The following is a 27,545-nucleotide window of genomic DNA, read 5'->3' on the forward strand; positions in this document are numbered from 1 at the left end:
CTCTTTGCAGAACACAAACCTAGCTCCTTGTGTCTCCCCAAAAAATTTCATCCGCCATAATCTTTTTTCCTTTTCTCCAAAAATCAGTACACAGACAATTTGGAGCAAACTTTGTGCAGTTTATCATTTTTAGTATTTTTTAACAATTCCAAGTCTTGTGCAAGAACTCCGGTCTGACGCACGTGTGATCTCGTATTGTTGACTTGTCACATCACACGTTTAGTTAGGAAAATTAGTTTGCACACCAGAGAAAGAGCGCTGTCAGCAATTATTCCTCCTGTACAGTTATGCAGTGTGAAACATTCTGTCACCGATCCATTGTGCAGTGTGAACAAAGCAGTGACTGAATGCTACTCCAGATAGTCATGCATAGAGCAGTGACCTCATCCGGTGATACCACTAGTGCTGCCACTGGTTGTTCAATTTCAGGTGCCCGTCCTACATCAATGGAGTCAGCTTCGGTCATTGACGCAAGGGTGCCGGCTGTCCTTGACCTTCTTCTAGGTACATTGGCACCTGCAAGTGCACTGGAGAATCCATCACATGGTGGCATTGCAAACACATTACTATCAGCAGCTTGTCTGAAAAACACATCGGCTTGAACAGGCTGTACAGGTGATTCATCAAAACCCAAACGAGCCACAGCCATCTGCAGAATAGATAAAATATCATCTGGAGAAGATGGGCCTGCGCCCAATGAATGTACAAACCCACCACTTGAACCAACTGCAGTTGACAGGTTGAAAAAAACATCATGTGGGAGGGTGGGTTGTATGGCAGATTCCACCAATTCTGCATCAAGAAAATGTGATTAGACGCGCTCATGGAAAAGCGTCCATATTCATATCATGTGGGGTTTGGAGATCACTCTCATCCACTGTTGTGTTCTCAGTATGAGTGGTTAATACTGTGTGTTGAAGAGACTGAAGAAGACGTTTCATCTTCACCATTTTTAAAAAGAGAGTAGTAACGGTCTTCGATAGCAGATCTGAAGTTCTGAAGTCTCGTCTGTCGTGAAGACTTCTTCTTACTTGATGGAGCGCCAGCAGCAGCTGACGCGTGACATTTTTTCCGCGTGGCTGTTGTGCCAGGCTAACAGGCGATTTAGAGTCTAATTCAGCCAGGTGAAGCTGCCTTTCTGACCATTGTAGCATACTACAATGCAATCACGGATCGGTTAGAGCCTCCTTCAGATGCTGAATCCCTAAAGAAGATGGGTATCGATCATGTCTGTTGTCAGGAAGATTTTTTGTATTTGGACACAATTTGCAGCTTGAAACGGCGATGAGAGGGCTATGATCCATGACTCCGTCAATAGCATGTCCTCGGAAGCACCATATACACTCATTATACTGTTATAACAACTTCTCAGAAAGACCAGACATCCCTCAAATCTTCAGATATAACCGAAAGATTAATAATGTCTAGGATAGAAAGAAAGTATATAGGTTGCGATGAAACACTACCCGAGTGCGGTTGAAACCAGCCATCAGTAGTACCGTAAAGCATGGGGTATGGCCGACACAATAATAAAATAGTATTTACTTATGTAAATGGACTTAATGGAATCCGAGATATCCATTCCGATGATAGAGAAGAGTGTGCTGTCACAGCTTAGGATGTAGAATCCTTGCAACTCAGGTAAACTGCACGGGACAGCGCGAAACAACGACCTATAATAAGCAAGAAAGCAAAAGAGGCTGGGCAACGAGCTGCAGGGGATTATATCCTCGCGGCTCGGTCTGCGTCATGACGTGACTTTGTTGTTATTATTTTCTCTGCCTATCGAGTTGGCACAGCGATTATCCACTAGTGCTTTGCACCGCCTCTGGTGGTCAGGAGAAATAAAACAGAACGCTGCCTCTATGTGTGCTGCTTTTGTAACCCCACCCACCGACTCATGGAGCTAAAATAATCGCATTACCGAGCAATAAACACGCCGAAGATAGCAAGATAATTGAGATTTGCAGACATATTGAGATTAAAACACAATGCTGTGTCTTCTATATTGGATACAACAGGAATGGTGCAGCATGTGAGTAAAATGTGTTTTATATGCAATAGCATTGCATTGTTACAGATCGTATTGTTTATGTGTGTACGTGAACTGTCTAACCAAACATACCAGCACGCTGTCACAGGCACTACCAAATCATTTTTGATCTCCGTTGTATTTGAAAATGTGTGTGTATGGTTCGCGTTTATATCCACACTGTAAAAAATTTGTGGTGGTTTTTGTTGGTTTAACTTAAAAAAGTAAGTAACCTGGTTACCTTAAAATTGTGAGTTTATTGAAATAAAAAATTTGAGTTGATACAATGAAGGAAATTAGTTTAATAAATAGAAACTCAAAATATTTTTGTATCTGAACTACATAAAAAATGTGATAAATCATGAAAATAGCACTATTTGGCATGTTTCACTGTGTCATCACAAATAAAACACACATTATTACCCAATATGCTTACAAAATCTTTTAATAATCTTTTAATAAAGGTTGTCGAATCTCAAAAAATGTTCATTGTATTAACTCAAAATTTCAATTTCAATGAACTCAAAATTTTAAGGCAACCAGGTAACTTTTTTTCTAAATAATTTTTTACAGTGCACCAATCAGGCAGGCCAAGTAATAAAAATCTAAATCAATGGGTGGATTAGAGATAAATCTGAGCCCTGTCAGAGAATTATTCCGGCCACTTTCAAAACAATCCCTCCCTCACATGCACTGATGAGCAGAAGCTCATTAAATATCCAAATATTATCCAGTCCTAGCCATGGGCGTTTACTTCTAAGTCTTCAATGCGGCACACCCATCAAAACCAGTGTACAAAATAGCATATTACTTATTAGTTAAGATGTTTTTGAATGTACAAACCATGCAAACATCATAAGTTAACCTCAGACAACAGTAGGCGTTAAAAAAATAAAAAAGCCAGTTCATGACACCTTCTGACAAATCTCTTGACAAACCAAAAGACATAGCCCAGCAAGCAATACTGCATCTAAAAGACGTCTAATAGCCGTCAAAACACAGCACAGACTTCTAGAGTAAAACAAGGCTACATTTGGGCTGTCCTTAAAAAATGTAATACAGTGCCTTACAGGCGTAAAAGCAACACAGCTCATCACCCTGAACACACCATCCCCACTGTCAATCATGGTGGTGGCAGCATCATGGTCTGGGCCTGCTTTTCTTCAGCAGGGACAGGGAAGATGGTTAAAATTGATGGGAAGATGGATGGAGCCAAATGCAGGACCATTCTGGAAGAAAACCTGATGGAGTCTGCAAAAGACCTGAGACTGGGATGGAGATTTGTCTTCCAACAAGACAATGATCCAAAATGTAAAGCAAAATCTACAATGGAATGGTTCAAAAATAAACATATCCAGGTGTTAGAATGGCCAAGTCAAAGTCCAGACCTGAATCCAATCGAGAATCTGTGGAAAGAACTGAAAACTGCTGTTCACAAACGCTCTCCATCCAACCTCACTGAGCTTGAGCTGTTCTGCAAGGAGGAATGGGCAAAAATTTCAGTCTCTCGATCTGCAAAACTGATAGAGACATACCCCAAGCGACTTACAGCTGTAATCGCAGCAAAAGGTGGCACTACAAAGTATTAACTTAAGGGGGCCGAATAATTTTGCACGCCCAATTTTTCAGTTTTTGATTTGTTAAAAAAGTTTGAAATATCCAGTAAATTTCGTTCCACTTCATGATTGTGACCCACTTGTTGTTGATTCTTCACAAATTACAGTTTTATATCTTTATGTTTGAAGCTTGAAATGAGGCAAAAGGTTGTAAAGTTCAAGGGGGCCGAATACTTTCGTATGGCACTGTAGATGTCTACCATAGCCCAAGAATAGACATCATAAATTAGACGGCTATTGAACAACTACATATATACGTCTAATATACAGGGTCTAGGCCAGTGGTTCTCAAACCTGTCCTGGAGGACCACCAGCCACCAGGGTTATAGCCACCAGGACAGGTTATAGAACCACTGGGCTAGGCTAAAACAAGGCAGAATTTGGGCTGTCTGTGAAAATCTAATAGACGTCTACCAAAGCCCAGGAATAGACTAGTCATTAGACTAGTCAGCTAATGAATGACTACATACATATATATATATATATATATATATATATATATATATATATATATATATATATATATATATATATATATATATATATATATATAAAGGATTCTTTTCACTCAAATATAACAGGTTCTCAAAAATTATAATCCAGTCAAACAAATGAAATGTAACGTTCCCTTTCATGAGAACTCAGGCTGCATCACTGCACTGGGAACGCCTCTGCGTGAGTGCATTGTGAAGCAGTTTTGGTATATCACTGATTGGTCAGAGAGAATCATCATTACTAGCGTCATTGGATTTGCAGCATCAAACCTGCAAGCAGTAACAGCCACAGCAGTAGCGTTGGCACGACTTGGTTGAAAGGAAACGTAACTAAAAAAAAAAATATATATATATATATATATATATATATATATATATATATATATATATATATATATATATATATATATATATATTAATTATATATATATATATATATATATATATAATTAATATATATATATATATATATATATATATATATATATATATATATATATATATATATATATATATATATATATATATATATATATATATATATAATGAATTACAAGTAAAAAATATAGAATAAAACAGTTGATGGTGAACAGAAAAACGGAGCTGATGGTGAAAAGAGAAAAACAGAGCTGATGGTGAACAGAAAACAGAGCTGATGGTGAACAAAAAAACAGAGCTGATGGTGAACAGAAAACAGAGCTGATGGGTGAACAGAAAACAGAGCTGATGTTGAACAGAAAACAGAGCTGATGGTGAACAGAAAACAGAGCTGATGGTGAACAGAAAACAGAGCTGATGGTGAACAGAAAACAGAGCTGATGGTGAACAGAAAACAGAGCTGATGGTGAACAGAAACAGAGCTGATGGTGAACAGAAAACAGAGCTGATGGTGAACAGAAAACAGAGCTGATGGTGAACAGAAAACAGAGCTGATGGTGAACAGAAAACAGAGCTGATGGTGAACAGAAAAACAGAGCTGATGGTGAACAGAAAACAGAGCTGATGGTGGAAGTCTCTGTAAGCTCCAGTACACTGTGGTCCACTCCATGTATTACATTTCTCCCAGCGCTAGAGGCTCTATTACATATTCCCAATTCGGCAGTGTCCTGATGACGTCGTCGAGGCATGACAGCTGAAGACCAGATGATGGGTCTTCATGACGATTCATGCAGGTCGCAGCAGCACCACACAGGAGGCAAACAAAGTTTTCCGGGCACTTCTGTGGACACAGAAGTCCAAGCCATTCTATGGCTGCAATGTGGAACAGCGGCGCAGCCGAGACTCAGCAGCCGAGAAGCGGAACATCCCAACATCATGCCGGACGCTGATGACGCTGCCCAGTGCAAACTTCAGCCACCATGCACCTCAAGCCCGAAGGAGACCACCGATACCACCAGTGAGCAGCCGACATCCAGAAGAGAGTAGCTGCCAGCGATCAGCAACAGTCCCAATTGTAGCTCTGACTGTTAGCCTAGGCACAAACATAAGAAAATAAAATAAAATCTAAATCTGATTTTTTGATGAAAAACATGATTTTTGGGTGGAGAAGCGGCGAACAGACAACGCCAGCGTCCTCACCCCCACGTTGCCTACGTGTGTGTGTGTACTCTCAAAAAATTGTTCATCACTGTAAAAAACGTATTAAAAACCAACACATTTCTAGCTTTTCTTCATTTTTGTCCAGCCAAGAGGAAACGGAGCAGCACCATCAGGAGCATATTTCTATTTTAAGAGAGATGCAGGTGGCAGATATTCAGCAGCAGGAGCTGAACCGGACACAGAGGGGCCGTCATGTGCAGATGGCAATCAAGGAGGCCCGGCTAGCAAGGGAACAAGAAGCGTCCTTAAGGGCAGAGGAAAATGCCCAAACGGCTGGATTCAACCAAGCCTTCCTCAACGTTATGGGGATTCTTGTACAGGCAATAAGTGGCTGGCAAGAACAGAACTCTCTGCCTGACTAGAAATGGTAAATGGACTGCATTTATAGCGCTTAGCGCTTTTAACAGACCCTATGGCCATCCAAAGGGCTTTACATTTTGTCTCGCATTCACCCATTCATACACCGACAGCGATGTCAGCTATATAAGGCACCATCCAGCTTGTCGGGAGCTGCTGGGGTTAGGTGTCTTGCTCATGGACACTTCGACACTTGGTCAGGTGGAACCGGGGATTGAACCACCAACCTTTCAGTTTGTAGACAACTTTCATGAACCACTGAGCCACTGCCGCCCTCAAAAGAAACCCATGTGGTACCAAAAAAAACATATGGCTTTGTATCAGTAAAAACCCTGGAGTATATTCAAATGGTTGTGCTTTCCCCCCTGATATGCCCCTGAGACAAGAGATTATTGCATTTTATTTCTGGAAAAAAATCCTCCGATTTTTGACGATATTTGCATCATAGGAGGAATGTTTGGCCAAAGGCTAAAGACTACAGCCAGCAGAGGGAGCCATTTCCTCATGTTTTACACCCGCGCATGGGGGATGGGAGATCACACTCAGAGCTCAGCAAGTAAACAACGCGAGATCACACGTGCGTCAGACCATAGACCATAAAAAAATAGCGTCAGACCGGAATTGTTTTTAAAAATGATAAACTGCACAAAGTTTGCTTCAAATTGTATGTACGCTGATTTGTGGAGAAAAAGAAAAAAAGATTATGGCGGAAGAAATTGTTGGAGAGACAGAGGGAGCCAGGATTGTGTTCTGCAAAGACAGTTTGAGGTAAATAAACAAGTTTGTAATGCGCTAGTGCTGTGGCTGGATGTGCAAATGTTTGGGCTTTGTTTCTGTTTGATAGAATAGTAAATATATCTATTAAAATACTGATATTCTGCTCTATAACTCCTCCCTGAACCTCCTGCTGCCCTGTATCTCACTCTCTCATTGGCTGTCGGTGTAATTTTCAGTCAGAACGCAGTTCACACAGCAGGAGTTTCAATCCCGACAGGTCCAGATATTTAGCATGCCAAATATCTCACCGGCGTCGGCGGTCGGTGCTTCTCTCTGATCGCGTCTTTGATTGGGTGTGTTACATAGTTATCATAGCTATCATAATCCGGTGTACTGTATTTTGCGTACGTGAGTTTTTGTTGTAGATGCCTATTGCTGCGCGTTTAGCTAGAATGCCATACAAAACCAACCCATTGGGCCACTGAATCTGCATTAATGACAACAGTTGGGGCAACAGCCTTAGTCCTAATGGGTTGTTATCATGGCTATCAAAATCCAGTGTTCTGTATTTTGCATGCGTGAGTTTTTGTTGTAGGTGGCTATTGTAGATGGCTATAATAAAAAAAGAAATTAAAAAAAAAAAGAAATTGCGTACTGTGCTAATTAATTGAGACTTCTTGGTTGTTGGCCTTGTTTGTTTCGTTGCTTCTATTGCTCTCCCCTTTTTTGTAAGTCGCTTTGGATAAAAGCGTCTGCTAAATGATTAAATGTACATGTATTCAAGTAACGCAACAGACCCTAACGTACATCCCTGCCCTCCTCCTCTACAGCCTGTGCCAGTGCCACTACAGGCTCTGCTGCTGAAGGTGAATCCCATGCACTCTCACAAGCCTCTCCATGACTCACAAAGGTTATGCAGGGCACAGCATGTCAGGACCATAGATTTCACAAGGTCGACCGCAAAGTCATTCCATTTCATAAGGCAACGCCATCTTCCTTTTAATCCATAGGCATTTTCCACAACTAGATGTGCCTGGGATGTTGTACACCTACTGTTCTGCTGTTAGCCGTCCAGTATCAAAGAATGGTTTTAAGAACCAGTGCTGCATGAACTGAAACGCGCCAGACTGAACTCACGTTGTGAATGTATGCCGCGAGTGTAGTCGCGATTACCTCAGCTCTCATCACGAGAGCTCATTCAGCTCATTTATCTCACTCCTGCAGTTAGTGCTCAGTGCTGTGATACATTGCGCGGTGACTCACTCATTATATTGAACAGACACATTCAGTTTTTAATTGTATTGTCTTCTGTAAGATGTACAGTACAGTAAAATGTAAATGTTCTCCAACTCAGACACAGTAATCCAGTAAGTGGCTTTGGGAATAGCGTCACAGGGCAGCAAAGCATTCTGGGAATTGTGGTCTTTCATCCCCATGAGACAAAAATACATTTTCTGTAATTTCACATTTCTACTACATTGATGACCCAGTTAAAATACAGATTTATCTTCACAGCGCTGAAGTACCCATTTAAGAATGTTTTGCACTACATGCATGTTTGCACTTTAAAAAAAAAAATTATGTTCACTGACATTTTCACTTTTACTTTTTCAATATGTTATACGTATTTTTGGCACTAAATACAATTTGTACATTGTTGACACAAAAAATTTTTTTTCTTATGTATAGGCTACATGTATTGCACTACATACATTTGCACATTGCTTACATATCCTGTTTACAATTTTACTTAATTTCTTATGCCATGTATATATTCTTTGCACTATATTTCCACATTGTTTAAAGTGTGATGTTTACAGTTTAACCTTTACAATTGTTTTTCAATAAAAAGGGTACTTAACAAACATGTGTACTTTATTACTTTCTTAATGCATGTACTGTACCAATGGATAAATGTGAATTATAAATAACAAAGCCTGTTTAATAATGTTTTAAAAAAGCGAGACAATACTTTGAAATACTTAGTTTATTAATAATCCACTTGACAGGACAGACAACATGAATAGTTAACTTCACTGACCACATTACTGCAACAGCCCGGTCCTGCAGATTTGCCTTATACAACATTAGAAAGATTAGACCCTTCCTATCAGAACAGGCTGCACAACTCCTGGTTCAAGCTCTTGTTCTTTCCAGACTGGACTATTGTAATGCTCTTCTGGCTGGGCTTCCAGCATGCACTATCAAACCCTTGCAGCTGATCCAGAATGCAGCGGCGAGAGTGGTCTTTAATGAGCCGAAGAGAGCACATGTTACGCCTCTCTTCATCAAACTGCACTGGTTGCCAATGGCTGCTCGCATCAAATTCAAGGCACTAGTTCTCGCCTACAAAACAACCACTGGCTCTGCACCAATATACCTAAACTCACTTGTTCAGACTTACACACCCTCCAGAAGCTTGCGTTCTGCGAGTGAGCAGCGCCTCGTGGTTCCATCCCAAAGAGGCATGAAATCGCTCTCACAGACATTTTCCTGGACCGTTTCCACCTGGTGGAATGAACTGCCGATCTCAATTCGTGCTGCCGAGTCTGTAGCCATTTTTTTAAAAACATCTTAAGACATATCTCTTCCAATTCTACCTGACCAATAAAGAATAGCACTTAACTATCCATAAATTTTTGTTTGTTTGTCCAAAAAAATTAAAAAAAATAAAAACTGGGTACTGTGCTAATTAACTGAGACTTCTTACAGCTCTTACAGGTTGTTGGCCTTGTTTGTTTCGTTGCTTCTATTGCTCTCCCCTTTTTTGTAAGTCGCTTTGGATAAAAGCGTCTGCTAAATGATTAAATGTAAATGTATTCAAGTAACGCAACAGACCCTAACGTACATCCCTGCCCTCCTCCTCTACAGCCTTTGCCAGTGCCACTACAGGCTCTGCTGCTGAAGGTGAATCCCATGCACTCTCACAAGCCTCTCCATGACTCACAAAGGTTATGCAGGGCACAGCATGTCAGGACCATAGATTTCACAAGGTCGACCGCAAAGTCATTCCATTTCATAAGGCAACGCCATCTTCCTTTTAATCCATAGGCATTTTCCACAACTAGATGTGCCTGGGATGTTGTACACCTACTGTTCTGCTGTTAGCCGTCCAGTATCAAAGAATGGTTTTAAGAACCAGTGCAGCAAGGGATGGGCAGAATCTCCTAGAATGTAGTAGCCAACATTCACCCCACCAATGTTTCTGGATTTAGCTGGTATGTGATTTCCACGACTTGCCAACTCCCACAGTATGGACAGTCTTAAAACCTGAGCATCATGTAGGCTTCCGCAGTCCTGTAAAAACATTCCAGAAAAGTCCCTTTCCATCCACAACCTTTTGAAGGATGATGGAGAGCCAGCCTTTACGGTTGAAATAGTCACAGTTATAATACAGCTATAATCCTTTCAAAAATCCTTTCTAAAAACAACCCAAGTTGGGTTGAAAATGGACAAACCCAGAAATTGGGTTGTTTTAACTCAGTGAATGGACCCATTCAAACAACCCAATTTCTGTGTTTGTCCATTTTCAACCCAACTTGGGTTGTTTTTAACCCAGCATTTTTGGTGCTATGTGTTGGTGCTATGATGGGTATGTGTGATCCATCAATAGCATCAATACACTGTGGGAGCCCCCGTCTGTTCTTAATGTGGGCAGCCATCTCTTGAACTCCTGAACACATTGACAAACAGTTGTTATGCTTCCTTGAAAAAGATGTCCAACACTTCTGTATTCAGAACCGGTTGCAAGCTTCCACGGTGCGATGTGGCTACTCTCTTCTTTAGAGGTACACAAACACGAAAGTTTGTGTCCCATCTTTTCACGGCAGGACGCACTAGCACAAGTAAGCAAAGGTTTCTTTTGACATTTTAAAGTTCTCCAGCCATTGAGTGTTTGTAAAACCGGGAACAATCACATCCCACCACTCAGAAGCTCGGTTAAATGTCCAAACAGATGGTCTGTGGTGGCGACTTTGCAAAATATGAAGGATCTGAAATACACATAATACGCATTTTAAAACAATTTTGCGGGGGTGAGCGAGGTTCGCTTAGCCCAGGGTCTGTGGCAGGAACGCCAGCATTCGTGGCACATAAATTACCTGGAAATGTTGGCATGTTTCAGGCTCTTCCAGCTACATCTCAGGGGTCATCGTGTGCTTGTATGCCCTTACAGCACATCGGTGATCTCCTACATAACCATCAGGGAGGTTTAAGGTCCCGTCGCTTATACAGGTTGGTGCGCCTTATCCTCCTCTGGGCTCAAGGGAAATTGCTGTCAGTAAGGCCAATGTACATCCCAGGGAGCCAGAATTTGGTTCGGGTGTTCTAGAGAGAGTGCGCCGGGACGGGGCCCGTCTTCTGTTAGTAGCCCCGTTCTGGCCATGTCGAATATGGTTCTCAGACTTGTATCCCTCTCTCCGATCAGGAGGGACCTTCTCTCTCAGGTGCGGTGTCTTCGTACACTCTCGCCCGGAGTTGTGGAAACTGTGGGCTTGGCCTCAGCCTCATGTAACGCAGTTACGTCATGCCCCACCTGTGCAACTGGGATTTTTTAAACCCAGCTTTTGTGTGTCTTGTGCTGTTAGATCTCAACTGTTAAAGGTGCCCTAGAATGAAAAATTGAATTAACCTTGCCATAGTGAAATAATAAGAGTTCAGTACATGAATATCATATATTGTGAGTCTCAAACACCATTGCCTCCTCCTTCATATGTAAATCTCGTGAATCAAAAACACCAGGAATAACAAGTGCTTCTCAACATAACGCCAACTGTGACACACGTGTTGGGAATCATTTATATGCACGCCCCCAACATTTGCATGTGTCCAAACATGTTCATTGTCAGGCGGAACTGATGGAGCCGAATCATCGGGACTGCAGGTATAAACAAGACACTTGATGATAGCAAAAACGGCAGCTCTCATGACACGTCATGTTTAGGCTGTGCAGGGGACTTGAGGACTTTTCATATGTCAACAGTCATGGTTGAGGTTTATTATAATCAGATACCACAACAATTTATTTCAAAATTGTTCGTTTGTTCGGCCCATTTCCAGCAAGCTTCGCACAAGCGTCTTAAACTGAAGAAAGGAGCAACTATATTCCTGCAAGCAGTAAGTAGTTATTTATCCACTTATTGACTAGCTGTTTAAACAATTTCTGATTAAATTGAAAGTTTCTTAGAGAGATAAAATGTAGCCTGAATGACTCTTGAAGCAGAACATCTCAAATGGAGATTGCTGTAATGCAGCTTACTCGTTTATTGGTGTTTTCAGATCATCTGCGCACAAGAGAGATTGCGTGCATTTGGCTCTTTCTCGCGCGCGGATGATCTGAAAACACCAATAAACAAGTAAGCTGCATTTTAGCTATCTCCATTTGAGATGTTCTGCTTAAAGTGTCATTCAGTCTGTTTGTGTTCTGTCAGGAAAGTCAGGACTCACAAGCCGCCTCGCTGAACAGCTGAACTGCTGTGTGCTGTGAGCGGCTGAAATACGCCAATCAGAGCAGAGCTCAACATTAATATTCATGACTCTTCCAAATAAGGCAAAAACAGAGCATTACATCCTAGGGAAAATTTAAAGGGTTGTAAATGGACCTGTAAAACTGTATCTGGACAATTTTTGCCCTTCAATAAGCCACATACCCTTTATGTAGATATCAGAGAACAATTTAACATATTGTTTGAACTCATTCTAGGGCACCTTTAAATAACAGATATAAGATTAAAATAATATCAGATCTATTGTCTAATTTTAAATAAACACAAAAAACAGAGATGGAAAAAAAATAACTTTAACTAAATTTACTTTTATTTACATTAATTTTCAGTAATATCTTCCAGAGATTTTTGGTGCAATGTTTTCTTCATATAGTGTTGATATGGCAACTGGTAATAAATACATTTGCATTTTAATAAATACAAATACATTTTATTTACAATATAGTTTAGTGTATCGTGTCTGTGTGGAAAGTTTTAGTGTGTTACAACTAACCCCTAATTTAGTTTGATAAGAAATCTTTAACACCTTTTTTGCTTTACTAGGTTCATTTTCAGCTTTTCTAAGATATGCTATCTTTGTTAAACGTGCCTCGTTCTGGATCTGACCACATATATTTCATAGATATGTCTTTGTTTTGTAGGCTATACCTGAAAGGAGAACGTCTGTCTATCTTCTGCCCTGACAGTAAAATGAAATCTTGAATGGTGTTTAGTCTTTCACTGCCATCTACTGGTCTAACATGACAGTTAAAACATGCAGTGGTGGTGCCTAATTCTTTCTTAGTCAATCACATTGTAATGTATAATCAGGGACGGATTGGCAATCTGTGCGTCCTGGAAAAGTCCAGAACGGCTGTCCAGCTGAGTGCCGTCACCCGGCCGTCAAAAAAAACAAAGTGTAGTAATAACACAATATGAACAGCCATCAGCAGGGCACTAATACAATTAATACTGCTACGTGCAAAAAAAACTAAACAAAACCCTGAGAAAGACGAATCGGCCTACTAGCCAGTTTGTGATTGGTCCCTGGATTTACGGAACCAAATCGCGGCAGAATGGCTAGCAGAAACCGTAAGGAGAAAGGTGGATGGGAAAAAGTTTTAAAAAAAGAAGGCCAAGTACAGTGTAGTACATAGTAGACCGTAGCACAGTGTCTGTTGCGCACAGCTAGGGGTGAATGGCCAAGTAATGGGCCTATTTGGGATAGAGTCCAGGGTTGTTTTTAGCCCCCGTCTGTCCCTGTGTATAATCAACCATTTTGAGCACATGTCATTGGCCATTTTTTTGCTCACTCCTTATAGATTTTTTCCATTTCCACAAATGTATCTTCGACTTAGATTCTTCTTTATCACCCTGGAGCTATCATTATTATATTTTTATCATATCTGTTACGGACTGTGGTGCAAATGTCAAACTCACGGAGGCGCAGGAGAACTTGGAACAGGAAACTTTAATAAACAACTCAGGAACGGACAAAACACCACTTTACAGGAACGTCGACGGACAAACACTGAGGGGAAACTGAGAACTAAATACACAGGGCTAACAAGGTGATTGACATGACACAGGTGATAGACATTACTAATTTGGAAGACTGGGGAGAAACTAGGTGGCCCAGGAGACAGAGGTGGAGCCATGGCGACGAGTGTCAGAGGTGGAAACGGACAACCGCAGGACAGAGGCTGAGCCGGTGGGACCGATGATGAAGGCGGAGCAGAAGGGAAGGAGGAGCCAGACGAAGCCGAAGGTGGAGGAAGGACGACGATTGACCAAGGCGGAGCCGGAGAGACGAGGGAGCCCGGAGAAGCCGTATGGCTGAGGTTGTCCGGTGGAACCCAGGGAGGGAGGAGCCAGGGCATAGCCGAAGTGTCGACGGGCCGCGGTGGAGTGTAGGGGGAGATCCTCTGGACGAGGTGCCACTGCTGGACAGACATCTCGAGGCGTATCCACACTGCTAGTGGGAGGAGCCGAGGGGATGACGGGCAGCAGTGTGGTCGAGGCAGAAGCTAGGGCTGGTAGACAGAGGCGGAAGAAGAGGGAGGGTGGATGGGAACTCTGAGGGCTCAGGAGAACCTTGGAATACAGGAGACACAGGAGTTACTGGAGAGACAGGGGTAGTGGGTGAGTACCAGTCAATGAGGTCTGCCTCAAAGATGTTGCACAGTTCCTCGAGATGGCCGCCAGAGGTCCTCATCACATCCAACGCGGTGGGCTGATGGGTGGGGCTCCTATCCCAACCCTCAAGCTCCACGAGGACTCCCTCCATGACGGATGATGTAGCCGGCTCACGCACCTGGTCAGACCCTCGCTGTGGTCCGGGCTCCGGGGCGATGACTCCTCAACTTCTGCCTGGGTTCGGGCTCAGCAATCGCGGTAGGCCGGTCTCCATGGTCTGCGGTTGGCTCAGGCACTTCTCTCATGCCGGTCGTGGATGGCTGGTCTTTGGCGGTGGTGGAGTGGGACTGGTACCACTGTCCTCTTCAGCGGGGCCGATGGTGAATGGCGATTGGTTGTGTACCAGTACCCACTCCACGAATGCGGCGAAGTCTTCCCTTGGAACACCCGCTGGAACCCGGCGTTGTAGAAAACGCTGAGCGAGCGGTCCGGGAAGCGGGACAGGCACACGAGCTGGAGGAAGTCCCTGGTGTGTGCCTCCACCGAGTGGTCTCCCTGCTCCAGGCAGAGAAGCTGGACGTCAGGGAGAGACATGGGTGGATGGGGAAACTCAAAAACAAACAGAAAGAAAACGCCGCAAAAAAAACCGGTTTCGGTCCGTCGATCTGTTACGGACTGTGGTGCAAATGTCAAACTCACGGAGGCACAGGAGAACTTGGAACAGGAAACTTTAATATAAACAACTCAGGAACGGACAAAACACCACTTTACAGGAACGTCGACGGACTAACACTGAGGGAAAACTGAGAACTAAATACACAGGGCTAACAAGATGATTGACATGACACAGGTGATAGACATTACTAATTAGGAAGACTGGGGAGAAACTAGCCCTGCGTCCCAATTCGCATACTATCCATCCTAAATAGTATTCGAAAATAGAATTAGTATGTCCCAAATCGTAGTATGTTGAAAAGTGTATTCCAAAGATTCCCGGATGGTTTACTATTTCCGGTCCGAATTCACAGTATGGATCGATGGGCACTCTAACGGCTGATATTGCCCACAACCCATTGCGAGTTGGCCGAGGATTCGATTAGAACTACAAACGCGGATAAAAAGCGTTAAAAAAACTACAAACATGACGGATGTGCGAGTTCGACGGTTAAGTAGAGAAGTTTAGATAAAGGGGTTTGAGTGACCAACTATCAATATTTAACCTGACAAAAATATATTTATTCAGTGTTGTCACATTATATTCCACCTGCAGCAGCATTGAGAACTTTTGAAATGACACGTTTGGCCATTAACTTTTAAATGCATCATTATATTCAAACTGCAAACACATGAGGAGAGTCTCTGCATTAAAGATCCACAAATGGCAGATCAACGAGCGGCTACATTTCTCTCCGATACGGCAGGAGATTAAACTGAATGTGAAGGATTTGAACTGTGACGAATCTGACGATGATTGACAGGGCAGATAAACGGTGACGGGATGCACGTAACTAAGCGACAGAGTCCGTTAAAGATGGCGAAGTAGTATGTCCCGATGCTTGCATACTTTTCTGCTACACACTCAAAAGTATATACCTTTTCTTCACAAATAGAGTACATACTTTTAGGACGTAGTATAAGTAGGCGAATTGGGACGCAGCATAGGTCACGGGGTCTGAACTCAAAACACAAACGGACAGGTATACATGTAACAATATTATTATTATTATATTTTTCCTTTTTAAAACAAAAAATTAAAAGTTGCGATTTTTTTTAGACCGTTATAGCTAGGACATATTTTGTCATTCCTGCGTATATGAACTTTGCGGCCATCATGGGTGCAGCGGCAAAATGATATTACACAGAGCCTGAAAATAGGCAAACTTCCGTCAACATAACCAGCATGACAATCTGCTTGCAAAGAGAGGTCTATCCCTCCCTCCATGGCCATGTAACCATGGAGACGTTTGTGAGAGACCATTCAGAAGATATTCACTTAGGTGCAGATCCCGAACCGTATCTCCGTATCTCGTATCCCTCCGAACTGGAATAACAGTTTTACACTGAAGACAAGCTTTTGAAATGTGAAAGAGAAAGTGTGACTGAAAAGACTGGGGCAGAAGGGATGAGGAGAGCAGATTCAAACTGTGAGTCAGAGAAGAGTCAAAAAGGAAAGATGGTCCGATATTTATTCGGTCTTCCGACCTTTTGATTTTGACTAACGTATTATGTAAATGAAATATGCGGTGGTATTATATAAATGAAAGACGGTGCTGCTTATTATGAAGACAGAGAGAGTGCGTGCGCTCTGCTCTTTCTCTCTGTCAGTCAGTTAACTGTGCGCCCTGACATCTACATCACTCATAAATCACAATAACTCATCAAATAAGGCTTTGACAGGACAAACCGCGGCCACCAAATCATTTTCAATGCAGTAAACACGCTCCTAAGCCTTGGTACAGAACGTAACATCACTAACAGTGTTTTGTCCCACAGAAACTGTAGATATACAATACCGGCAATTCCACATTCTATTTTAATCAAACTATACCTCACCAGAACTCTACAACAAAACTACTAACGTTATATACTGTATAAACCAAATGGCCGCAAAACCCCCCACGCTAGTGATTGCATTCACAGGTAACGCTAGCTAAAGACAACAGCAGTGCTTTTCAATCTGGTCATTCATTATACTTACAGCCATGGGGGATGATCCACTTCGCCCTGTCTGGCCATATCCAGACGCCATACCATAGTAACATTGTCCATGTTTTCCAAATAGTCATCTGCTCCCAAATGCTTTGAGCAAGCACGCAAAATCGTATTTGAATCTATCGGTGTTTTGATATCACTGATTCTTTTGTTCCTTTTTTTTCTTTGGTATTCTGTGAAACATTATGATAGTATACACGTCAAGTTTTAAATAGGAAAAATATTATCTTTGAAAAAATAAAGTCTGGTCATTTTTGAGCGTAATGCTAATGATCTAATATGATTCAATGATGTATGCTAAGCTTTGCTAAAAGTGGTACTGCCAGATACAGAGATCGGCTAAATGGATTCAAAAACGGTATAACTCCCCTTTTTAACTCTAAAGGACTTGGAAAATGAGCCTATTTTCAAAAAAAGTGGAGTGTTCCTTTAAATCTAGTTTAAAGGGGGGGTGAAACACTCAGTTTCAGTCAGTGTCATGTCAATCTTGAGTACCTATAGAGTAGCATTGCATCCTGCATATCTCCGAAAAGTCTTTATTTTTTTTATAATTATATAAGAAAGATGCGCTGTTCCGAGTCTTTCCGAAAAAAGCTGAGCGGGTGGGGGCGTGTCGTGTGAGCGGAGCTAAATAATGACGTGTGCCCGCTGCTGCTTTTGTGTTGAGTCGAGTGCGTCGTAAAGCTGTGTCATCCCTAACAGCGGGAAAAAAACTTTATTCAAAATAAAAATATGGCTTTTAATCAGATACAGCCATACATCTATGATCCGGAATCAGACCCAGAGGCTGCAGTTGAACAGGAGCAGCAGCAAAAACGACTAGAGCAGGACGTCTCTATGTGGTACAAGTTATACACTAACTATATAATATGCTTAGCGGCTTGTGTTATTTACATATTTATACTTGAATTATATCGTCGTATTTTTGTCTTTGAAGGTGAACATGTGGGAAGTGCAGTTGTGCACGTGTGTTTGTGTGTTTACGCGTGGTTTGTGTAGACAATTGTAACGTTAGTAAGCAGACTGGTTTTGCACGGCAGGCTAAGTTAGTGTTTACATAGAAAGACACGGAATAGTAGCGCATTTGAATGAAGAAGCGTGCTTATTTAGTTCAACATATTTCCCCCCTCTTTGTGTATTGTTGTTTGGAGTGCTTTTACAATACACAAACATAAAGTTACACATATAGTGGCCAGCTAAACAAATGTACACGCACTACACATCGCATGCTCCATTGATCAATTAACTATACGTGATCATGTTTGGGCTACTTGATGGGCATAGGCAAAAACACAGACATTTGAAGCAGTCTCACTCACCGCCTGCGGTTCTAACGTTGGGACCTTTATCGTTGGGACTGCTCCATCCTTCAGCATTAGGCGATTGGAAAAGCCAGCGTCAAGCTGGGCCTTGAAACAGTCGGCACCGAAATGCAGCGAACAGATATAAACATTCGCGCAACTCAGTTGCTGATCCGGAAAAGCAAATTACATCCACTGTTGCCTTAACGCGGGGTTTTGGGGAATCTGTGCAGGACTGTCTTGGTCTGGCAACCAAAAACGCACTTTTTTGGTGACATTGTTATGTGCACATCACCTGGCAGCCTAAGAGCCAGAGCTTTAATGGGGGTAGCCTGTTACTTTCGCTCTCTCCCTCTCTCTCTCTCACGAGCTTCCGGTAGAATTGTCCGTAAGGCCCATACAAGGAAATTCCGCCCCCATTAACGTCAAAGGGGACGCATGATCGCAAAAAACTTGCCGAAACTTATGACTAACCGGAAGTAGTATTTTTGACAAAGAAATACTCCCATCAAACGTCCACCTTAACTTTTGAAACTTTGTCTATGTTTAGTATGGGATTCCAAGTCTTTAACAGTGTAAAAAGATCAGTATGCATGAAACAGCATTTCACCCCCCCTTTAAAGACTATGTCCTCCTTGGACCCAGAAAAAAAAAGTTTTTTGAATTTTGTATTTTTTCATGTCATTAGATTGTTTAGAGCATAAGAAACAAATGGACAGATTATTTTTTTGGAAAATTATATTGTATTCATATTTTATGATATGTCCTCTGTAGTTGACACCAGGACTCAGTTGTTAAAAAAATTTAATGAAATGAAATTGCATGTATAGGCAAAAACAATGGGATTTATTTTTAATTCACGAATACATTTTTAAGTTTCAGGATTTTTTTAAAACAAACTTTTTTTAAAGATGATTCTGAGCTATGTTATAAAAGATATAACTGAATGCTTTGATATACCATCTTACTTTATGCAATATGTGGGTAAAATGGCCATAGTTGGATTTTCCCATTCAGTACAATGTATCGGTATATTGCATCTAATTTGCATATTATTGTGTTCTTGGTGCAACATGTAATGAAAAAAAAGAAGTCTAATAAGGGGAGTAATAATTGGCAACATTTTCATAATAATATGTAATATTTCATAGGAATATTGCTATGTAATTTATTTCCCTATTTACTTGTTGTGTCTCCAAAATGCCTGATAAACATGATTTAAGTCCCGGTGTCCTCTACAGTGGACATTTATGAAATCAATGCCCTGTTTTGTAACAAAGAGTCATATTTAGATTAGAAACCCCAAAGCATTTTCCTGAGATGTTGATTTATAACAAACAATAAGAAAATTAATCAGATTTATATTATAATTACAAAATATTATCATATTTCCATAAGAGTGCTAAACATTATTGTCAGCCATTTTTAAAGACCAAGAAGTTGTTGTTGTCCTGGTGAAACCTCCAAACATTTGGTATCTGTGCAAAGCCCTGAATGTGCTCTATAAAGGACATCCTGACTCAAAACTGTGACGTGTGTGATGTCATAGAAACTCACTAAAATATAATGTCCACTACAGTGGACAAAAGTCTATTACTGGGTCCCAGGAGGATATATGTTTTATTTATTGACATACTGTGCAGTTTGTGTCCTTTACAAATCATGTCCAGTAGGGGGCATAATCTGACTAAAAAACTAAAACAACAATATGAATAAATAATACTACATATTTCCGATGATGCACTATTTCTAGGTCAGTAAGCAAAAAAAGTACATTTGTATCTTCATGTGACTCGTACAGACTCAATGGATCATCTCAAATCTGGAGAACATGATCATCAGGTTTTACACAAACTTTTGGAATTCATTCGGTCTCAGAGCTGATCTCTGTTAAACAAAAGGGTACCAACTGAATAAAGACACTCTGACATGAATTAATGATCAGTTTCTAACTAAACTTGACTCATATTTAAATATATATATATATATATATATATATATATATATATATATATATATATATATATATATATATATATATATATATATATATATATATATATATATATATAACATCTGTAATACAACCTTTGGAAGAAAAAAATATTTCAGTTATCAGTCATTTAAAATAAATAACATTAAATATCAAACATTGACTTAACATTACATCAACATATTCTTTGACAAGCAGTATTTTTTCCCAATTCTTCTAAGCTTCTTTACTGAAAAACATGAAGGAAGTTACAGATATATATATATGTTGACCAAATATATACTGTATATATAATAACAAATTCATACTCATAATTTAATTCTTCATACAGTCTAAAAACCTTTTTTTTAATTTTTAAATCAGACAACAGACAATAGTAACTATGTAACAAAGCGAATGACATATAAAGACCAATGAGAGCATCCTGGCACCGAAACAGAAGAATGTGTTGGCAGTCTAATTCCTTCCTTTCAAGTCTCTTCTTTTACAATACTTCAAAACAATTTAAGCTGAATAGACATCATCAAATAACAATAACAAAATAACAATAACAAGAGACCCTGAACATTAGTCATCTGATGGATGGTCTGACGTGTACTTGGTGCTCAGCTGTCCAGAGTGTCTTAATTCATTTGTAGTCGTTTTCCTTGTTGTGAATTAGGATTCAAGCAGACTTTATGACGGGGTTTCTTCAAAGTCACACTGTTGGCGAAATATGGAGCATTTAGTTTACAGTTTACACTGATCAAATATCCGTTGATCACACACACACACACACACACACACACACACACACACACACACACACACACACAGGTTTGTTTTTGTGAATTGTGGGGACATTCCATAGGCCTAATGGTTTTTATACCGTACAAACAGTAGTTTCTCTCCCCCTGCACTACCCCTAAACCTACCCATCACAGGAAACTGCACAGTTTACTTTCTCAACAACAATAAAAAAAACCTCATTCTGTCTTTTGAAAAATGGGAACATGGGGAATGTCCTCATAAGTCACCTTTTTCTGTAATACCTCTGTCATACCCATGTCATTATACACATTTGTGTCCTCATATGTCACAAAAAAACAAACACACACACACACACCATAAAAATACAAATAAAAATTTTGCATTACACAATCTCGGTGGTGTCACAGAATGCACTTGGTTTGTGCACTTTCCACTCCTTGATGTTTTTATGCCGCAGGCTGTCATATGTTCTGGTACACAGGCATCGGTTGCTTATGAACATCCGTTGGCCTAAAGCAGAGATATTAATAAAAAAAACAGATGCTACCATATCTGGATGTTGCTGCTCAAGTGTAAAATATCTAGCTTATTTAATTAATTATTTAGGGGACCTGTTTAGACTTATGTTTGTCTGCTCGCTATAATGGCAAAAGCAAAAACATTTTGGATCTAAACAGGTACTCAAACTTCCACTCATAAAGCATGTAGCAGATGATGTAGTCGGCTACAAGTGTAGGCTTAATTTCATGACATTATGCTGAAAGGCGAGATAAGATGTGAAAAAGTTCTTACCCTCAGTGAAAGCCATGCAGATCAGGAAGATTAAGGACAGGAGAAAGATTGTCCGGCTCATGCTTCTCCAAGATGTGATACGAGATGTGAATGTGAATGTAAATCTAAGGTTTTATAGGCATATACCTTGGGAATTCCCTTTCATTTCCATTGTCAAAAGTGACATCATACTGGCCTGATGCTGCCACCTCATGACAACCTTAAACTGAAGAACTTAAAAGGAAGTACAAAACCCTTTTTGGTTTTTCTTTTCTTTAAAAGGGATGATTTATCTTAAAATGTGTGCATATATTTTTTAATGTTAATCTGAATGCTATTTTAATGTTTTCCCCTGTATATTTTAAAGCTTTTGCACCACAATTTTGCCACGTAAGAAAATCATGTAGTCCTAGACCTATCCTTATAACCCTAGTTAAGTCAAGTCAAGTCAGCTTTATTTAGGCCTACATAGTGCTTTTACAATTACGATTGTTTCAAAGCAGCTTCACAGTGTTAAACAGGACAATATTGCAACAAATTTTGATTCGGCTGTAGTCGTTCTGGTGAAAACGGTTATCAGCTTAATTTGAATTTATTACAGCAACAATGTTGGCTGAGCCGTATTATAGTTGATACAATTAATTTGAGTGTCCCCAACTGAGCAAGCCAAGCCAAATCACGCAAGCTATCACGCAAGAGACGGGTTCTTTGAGGATGACGCGTCGATTGCACAAGAATATGAATATTTGAAGGATCAGAGTCATTGTGCCGGACACAGGTTTGGGGTTATTGTATTGTAATAACCCTACCCATAAGTTATCCCTAAATCAGAGGGAAATTATATAGGTAAATAACACTGATGTAAAAGCACCTAACCCTGGTTGTAGCTAAGCCTAAACTTGACATAAACTTGTTCCTATCTAATTGGTCGATCGGAATGTTGTTCCTGGAACAACAATCACATTCACTAGGCCATATCAGTGTTCAAAACTATCAAACTAACTGCAATCATATTACAGCAATATTAATATGAAGTGCTCTGATGTTATTTTCACTATCCTCATTAGAGCGAGCGATTCAACATTGCGATATGAGAGAGTGGCCTAGTGCCGTCCCCCCACCTCCACCTCCTTTAGCAGTATTTACATTAAGTGACATGGCATCTGACTCACAGAAGTCAATGGCGGCACATGTCACTGGCACATCTGGTCTTCACTGGCATGTGCCGCCATTGACTTCTGTGAGTCAGATGCCATGTCACTTTCTCCATTCATGTAATCTCATCCTGTCTGCAAATCCAGTATCTTGTTTACAAATGAATCTGTGGTGCAATGAATGAACAAACACACAATGTCTTCACCATGTGAGCTGGATATTCATAAAAAAAAAAAAAAAAGTTCATCCATGCATTCATAATATTACAATAATATAAGTTAAAAAGTTGATTTCTCAGTTCATGACCCCTTTAATAGCCATCTGTAATGCCATGGCAAGGAAGTTTCAGTATTACTCAGCAAAGTCTTTAACCAGCTCTTGCCTAATTTGGACATTTTCCAAGTTATTCTGTGTGTGTGTGTCCCTGTCTGAATGGGCTCATGGGATTCTCCATATTTCCCCATATTTCGCCATATTTCGCCATATTTCATTCAATAGTGTAGTAGCCTAAGCAGCTGAGAAATGGAAAGTTAAGGTGTTTTATTAAGGTTGTTTTGTTTTTGTTTTTTTGCATTCCAACACTCTGGCCTACCAATTCGCAAGTTATTGCAAATGACTTAATAAAACCGAGACTTTCTGTATTGACAGTTTTGTTTGTTTGTTTGTTTGTTTGTTTGTTTGTTTGTTTGTTTGTTTGTTTTTACTTCTTCCTTTTAATAATGTAACCTCAAATTAATGTTAATATTAGTCTTTTTTTTCTTCTTCTTTTGGTTAGATAACAAATCAAAGCTGAATAGTGTTCATGAAAAAAATGGAGATATGTTACAAATGAATGTAAACCCCACCGAAGTTAGGCTTCCTTCAAATAAAGGACTTCATGCCACAAGATCAACAACCCGGCATTGCACCATCAGTGTTGTAAATGTACATTTATGTTTTTAGAGCAGTGGTCAGTAAACAGGAAATTGAATGCACTGTGTTTCTGTAGCATTTTGATGACATGGTGGCCACATGTAACCTGAGACTTCCTCTAGAACTAAGTATTTCTGATAAATGCTCTGCTTTATAATAAGCAATGAGCGCTCTCTTACTTTTCAAAAAAGAGAGAGGTATTTAATTAAATGTATAATGTTCAAGCAAGAAGTGTGCCTCCCATCAAAGTACTGAACTGTTCAAATATTTTCACTTTAGGATTTGTTTCATGGATGTGCTTTAATAAATGTAATGACTTAAGGTTTGCAATGCAGACAGTCAAGTGAAACTGATATTGTACTTCATTTAATTTAGATTCTCCGTGGGGAAAGTACAGTAATTCAATTTTTAGAGCATCTGTCAGTGTGAGAATAGGGTAAAGTAAAGTAAGACATTACAAGAAAAAATTGGTGTTTGTTAGAACTGTTATTTTTCCAAAGAAGACATCAGAAGAGCAGAAATCTATTATCTAGTACATTGATTACATTGTGTATTTTACAGCCTTTCAATTAAATTAAAGTATAAATTGTGTCTCATTTGAAATGCATGAAAGTAGATGATTTTTAGAAAATTGGTTGCTGATTTCAAAATTATTCGTCAAAGGTGGATCAGGACTTTGGCTCTTATGCTTGATTCACACTGCGGGCTGCTGTGTGTTTCTGCTAAGGGAAGACAAAAATAATAGTCTGCACGCACGCTGAAATAAACAATCTTTGATCTTTTTGAGTTGTAAAAAAATAAAAGTTTTTAATGATACACAGAGTACTTACCCAACATGATTGTGAAGGTGAATGCATATACAAACATGCTCTACCTTTAGGATTCGAAACAAATATAATCCAAGCCCCTTTTATGACGTGCATGATTACGTTACTGTTTATCATCTTACCGTCCTCGTCTAAAGCCCGCCCTGATGATTTCATTGGTCCAAACAGTTTCTGTTCGGAGATAATTACTCCTCTATATGGATCGAGGCCAGACCGAGCTGCCAACCTAAAAATGTTGTGGGCGGGGCTAGGTTCGGCTGGCATCCAGGCTAGATGATTAGCCTAGAAATCTGAAAGCACCCTAGCGGCAGCAAATCTAATCTGCCCGCGAGTGTCGTCTAGGAACTCTCAATACCCTGAGCTGTAAAAGCCAAACTCTTGTCGGGCCAATCACATCGTGTATAGAGTCGGTGGGCGGGGCCATAATGATGACGGTTGCGTATTTCTTGTAAACACAGAAACTGGCGAATGGCGGTCTTTCGAATCAGCTTTGACGGCAACTCTGGAAGACTTGAGTTAAGCTTTTCTCTGAGAAAAGAACAAAGAACGGCACTGAAGTCATTCTTAAAAAGGGAAGATGCGTTCGGAGTTTTGCTGACCGGATACGGCGAATGTTTAATCTGTCAACAAGCTCTGTTTCACCTTTGTTACTCTGGTTGGTGTAGCGCCATCCTATCGCGTACAGGGGGAGTCTGAAAGACAACCGTTTATCCCGCCCCTCGGATTGAGCCCTGTCAATGGTGAGTTTCCAGACCAAACATCTTGATGTGGGTCTGGCTTGTCAGGCTACTAGATGATATGATGAATAAAGTGATTTCAGCAACTCTATTTTATACTGTTACGGTCTGGCCACTGAGATGACTGTCAGTTTTTGTTTCATTAGAGCTTCCTTCATCTATACCGAGAAATTAAAGCTTTTATTTATAAAGAGAAGCTGTCACATGACAATTATTTTAAAATGCATTTCATTATATAGTTTCAGAATAGGTGAACTTTTCCAGTGACCTTTTAAATAAAACATAAAGGTTCATTCATGAGTGATCCCTAATTATCCACTGATTATGTACACTTAAATCTATTTTATTCACATAATACTCATAATATGATATTTTCAGCAAAGATACTTCAAAGAAAATGTGGGTGTGCAGGCATGTTTGGTTTGTGTCTGTGTCCCTTCCTTATTTTAGTTCATTCAGCTGTGTATTGTCATCTGTATCACCTGTTCCCCTCGTCTAGTCTTCAGTGTGTGTATTTAGTTCCCTCGTGTTCAGTTCTTCCTTGTCCGGTCTTGATGTTAACATGTTATATCGAAGTGTTCTGTTTGAAGTCTGTTCTGAATAAAACCCATTGTGTTTGGAAGTCTTGGATCTTCTCTTCTGTGCCGCTTCTGACATTTGTAATACGAGGTCAGTGGCGTGATTCAATTATGTTACAAACATACATCATTTGTTCACATAATTTCAACATCACAGAATTAAGTAATTTTTAAGTTGAGTAGTCTCACAATGATATTAATATGGCTCTCTGACAAAAGAGGTGCGCACAGGGGTGCTTGAGATTTAAAAGTTTTTATTTATTTATTTTATTTTATGGAGGTTTTTGTTGTCATTTGACTGATGTCTAAGCCTGTATAGCTTCCATTCTATTAGCCATCAATAGCACATTACCAAGTGCTAAGTATGAAATTCTCTTTAAGCCAATGACATGCGGTAATTTGAATGGTTCTAATAATTCCAACATAATTCAATATTAAACAATATAGAGTCTCCCCATTTTCTCATTTTGCCCAAAAACACACAAAATAACACTTCATTTCAACAATTTTATTCTACTCGTCATGTCCCAAGCAAAGCATGCTGGGAACTATAGGGTACTTCATTGGTTCACATTCACCCCAAATAATTAAATCTATTCCACATTTTAGAGAATTACATTAATCGAAAGCAAAGAAATCACGTTTATAAGAGAAACACAATTTAACATATTACAAAATTTTGATGTCATGATTTTAGATAATTTCACAGAAAGACTAATTTTAGTCTTTAGTAGAATTTTAATGATTTCATTTTATGGTAAATCCTGTCCATAATTTTTTTTGGCATGCATTCTTCAATTTCTTGTTGAGCTTTCTTATTCCTCTCACACTCGAAGAGTCCTTTATCCTCGTTGAACAGACAGTCCACAGTGAGTGTCTTCTCCCTGGTCACATATTTGTTGCTGTCTAGTACAATCTTCTCTGGGTCAAATGTGTGATGTAGCACCATGAAGACAGCAGGTTTAGACTCTGTTGAAATAGAGTGTTCATATAATTGTCATTTATATTCATTACTAAAAATGAGTTAAACTACTAATGATGTTACAAAACAACCGGTAAATAACTGGTTCAACTGTACAAACAGGAGTAAGCTTCAACTCTCACTCCTAATTTATTATTAAATATTTTTTCAAATGTTATCCTGCTTGTCCCAATCTAAATGTTCCACCCAGTTAGGTTAAGTCTGTCAGGTCAAAAAATGTAAAATAAATAAATAAAATAAAAATATTTGTTTATCTGTAGAAGCTAAATGTTGACTTTTCTTAAAACTTATCTTAATTTTTCACCCTGTTAGACAAGTCATTTTTAAATAATAATTTGACAGCAATGTCAAATGTTTTGTATATGTCTTATTTTGGGAGGTGAGGGTCATTAA

At 39.9% G+C, this 27,545-nt stretch overlaps 1 protein-coding gene across 1 annotated transcript; it reads right to left on the reverse strand.

Annotated features, from left to right (window-relative positions):
* Positions 1-20,838: 20,838 nt before the first annotated feature.
* LOC137071899 (C-X-C motif chemokine 11) lies at positions 20,839-22,048 on the reverse strand. Its single transcript, XM_067440112.1, has 3 exons — positions 21,983-22,048; positions 21,577-21,700; positions 20,839-21,142 (listed from the first exon to the last, which is right to left on the reverse strand). The coding sequence occupies exons 1-3, from the start codon at positions 22,041-22,043 to the stop codon at positions 21,064-21,066; spliced, it is 264 nt and encodes an 87-aa protein (XP_067296213.1). The 5' UTR covers positions 22,044-22,048; the 3' UTR covers positions 20,839-21,063.
* Positions 22,049-27,545: the final 5,497 nt, after the last annotated feature.

The sequence above is a fragment of the Pseudorasbora parva genome, chromosome 3, assembly GCF_024679245.1.
Source record: "Pseudorasbora parva isolate DD20220531a chromosome 3, ASM2467924v1, whole genome shotgun sequence".
Classification (NCBI taxonomy): domain Eukaryota; kingdom Metazoa; phylum Chordata; class Actinopteri; order Cypriniformes; family Gobionidae; genus Pseudorasbora; species Pseudorasbora parva.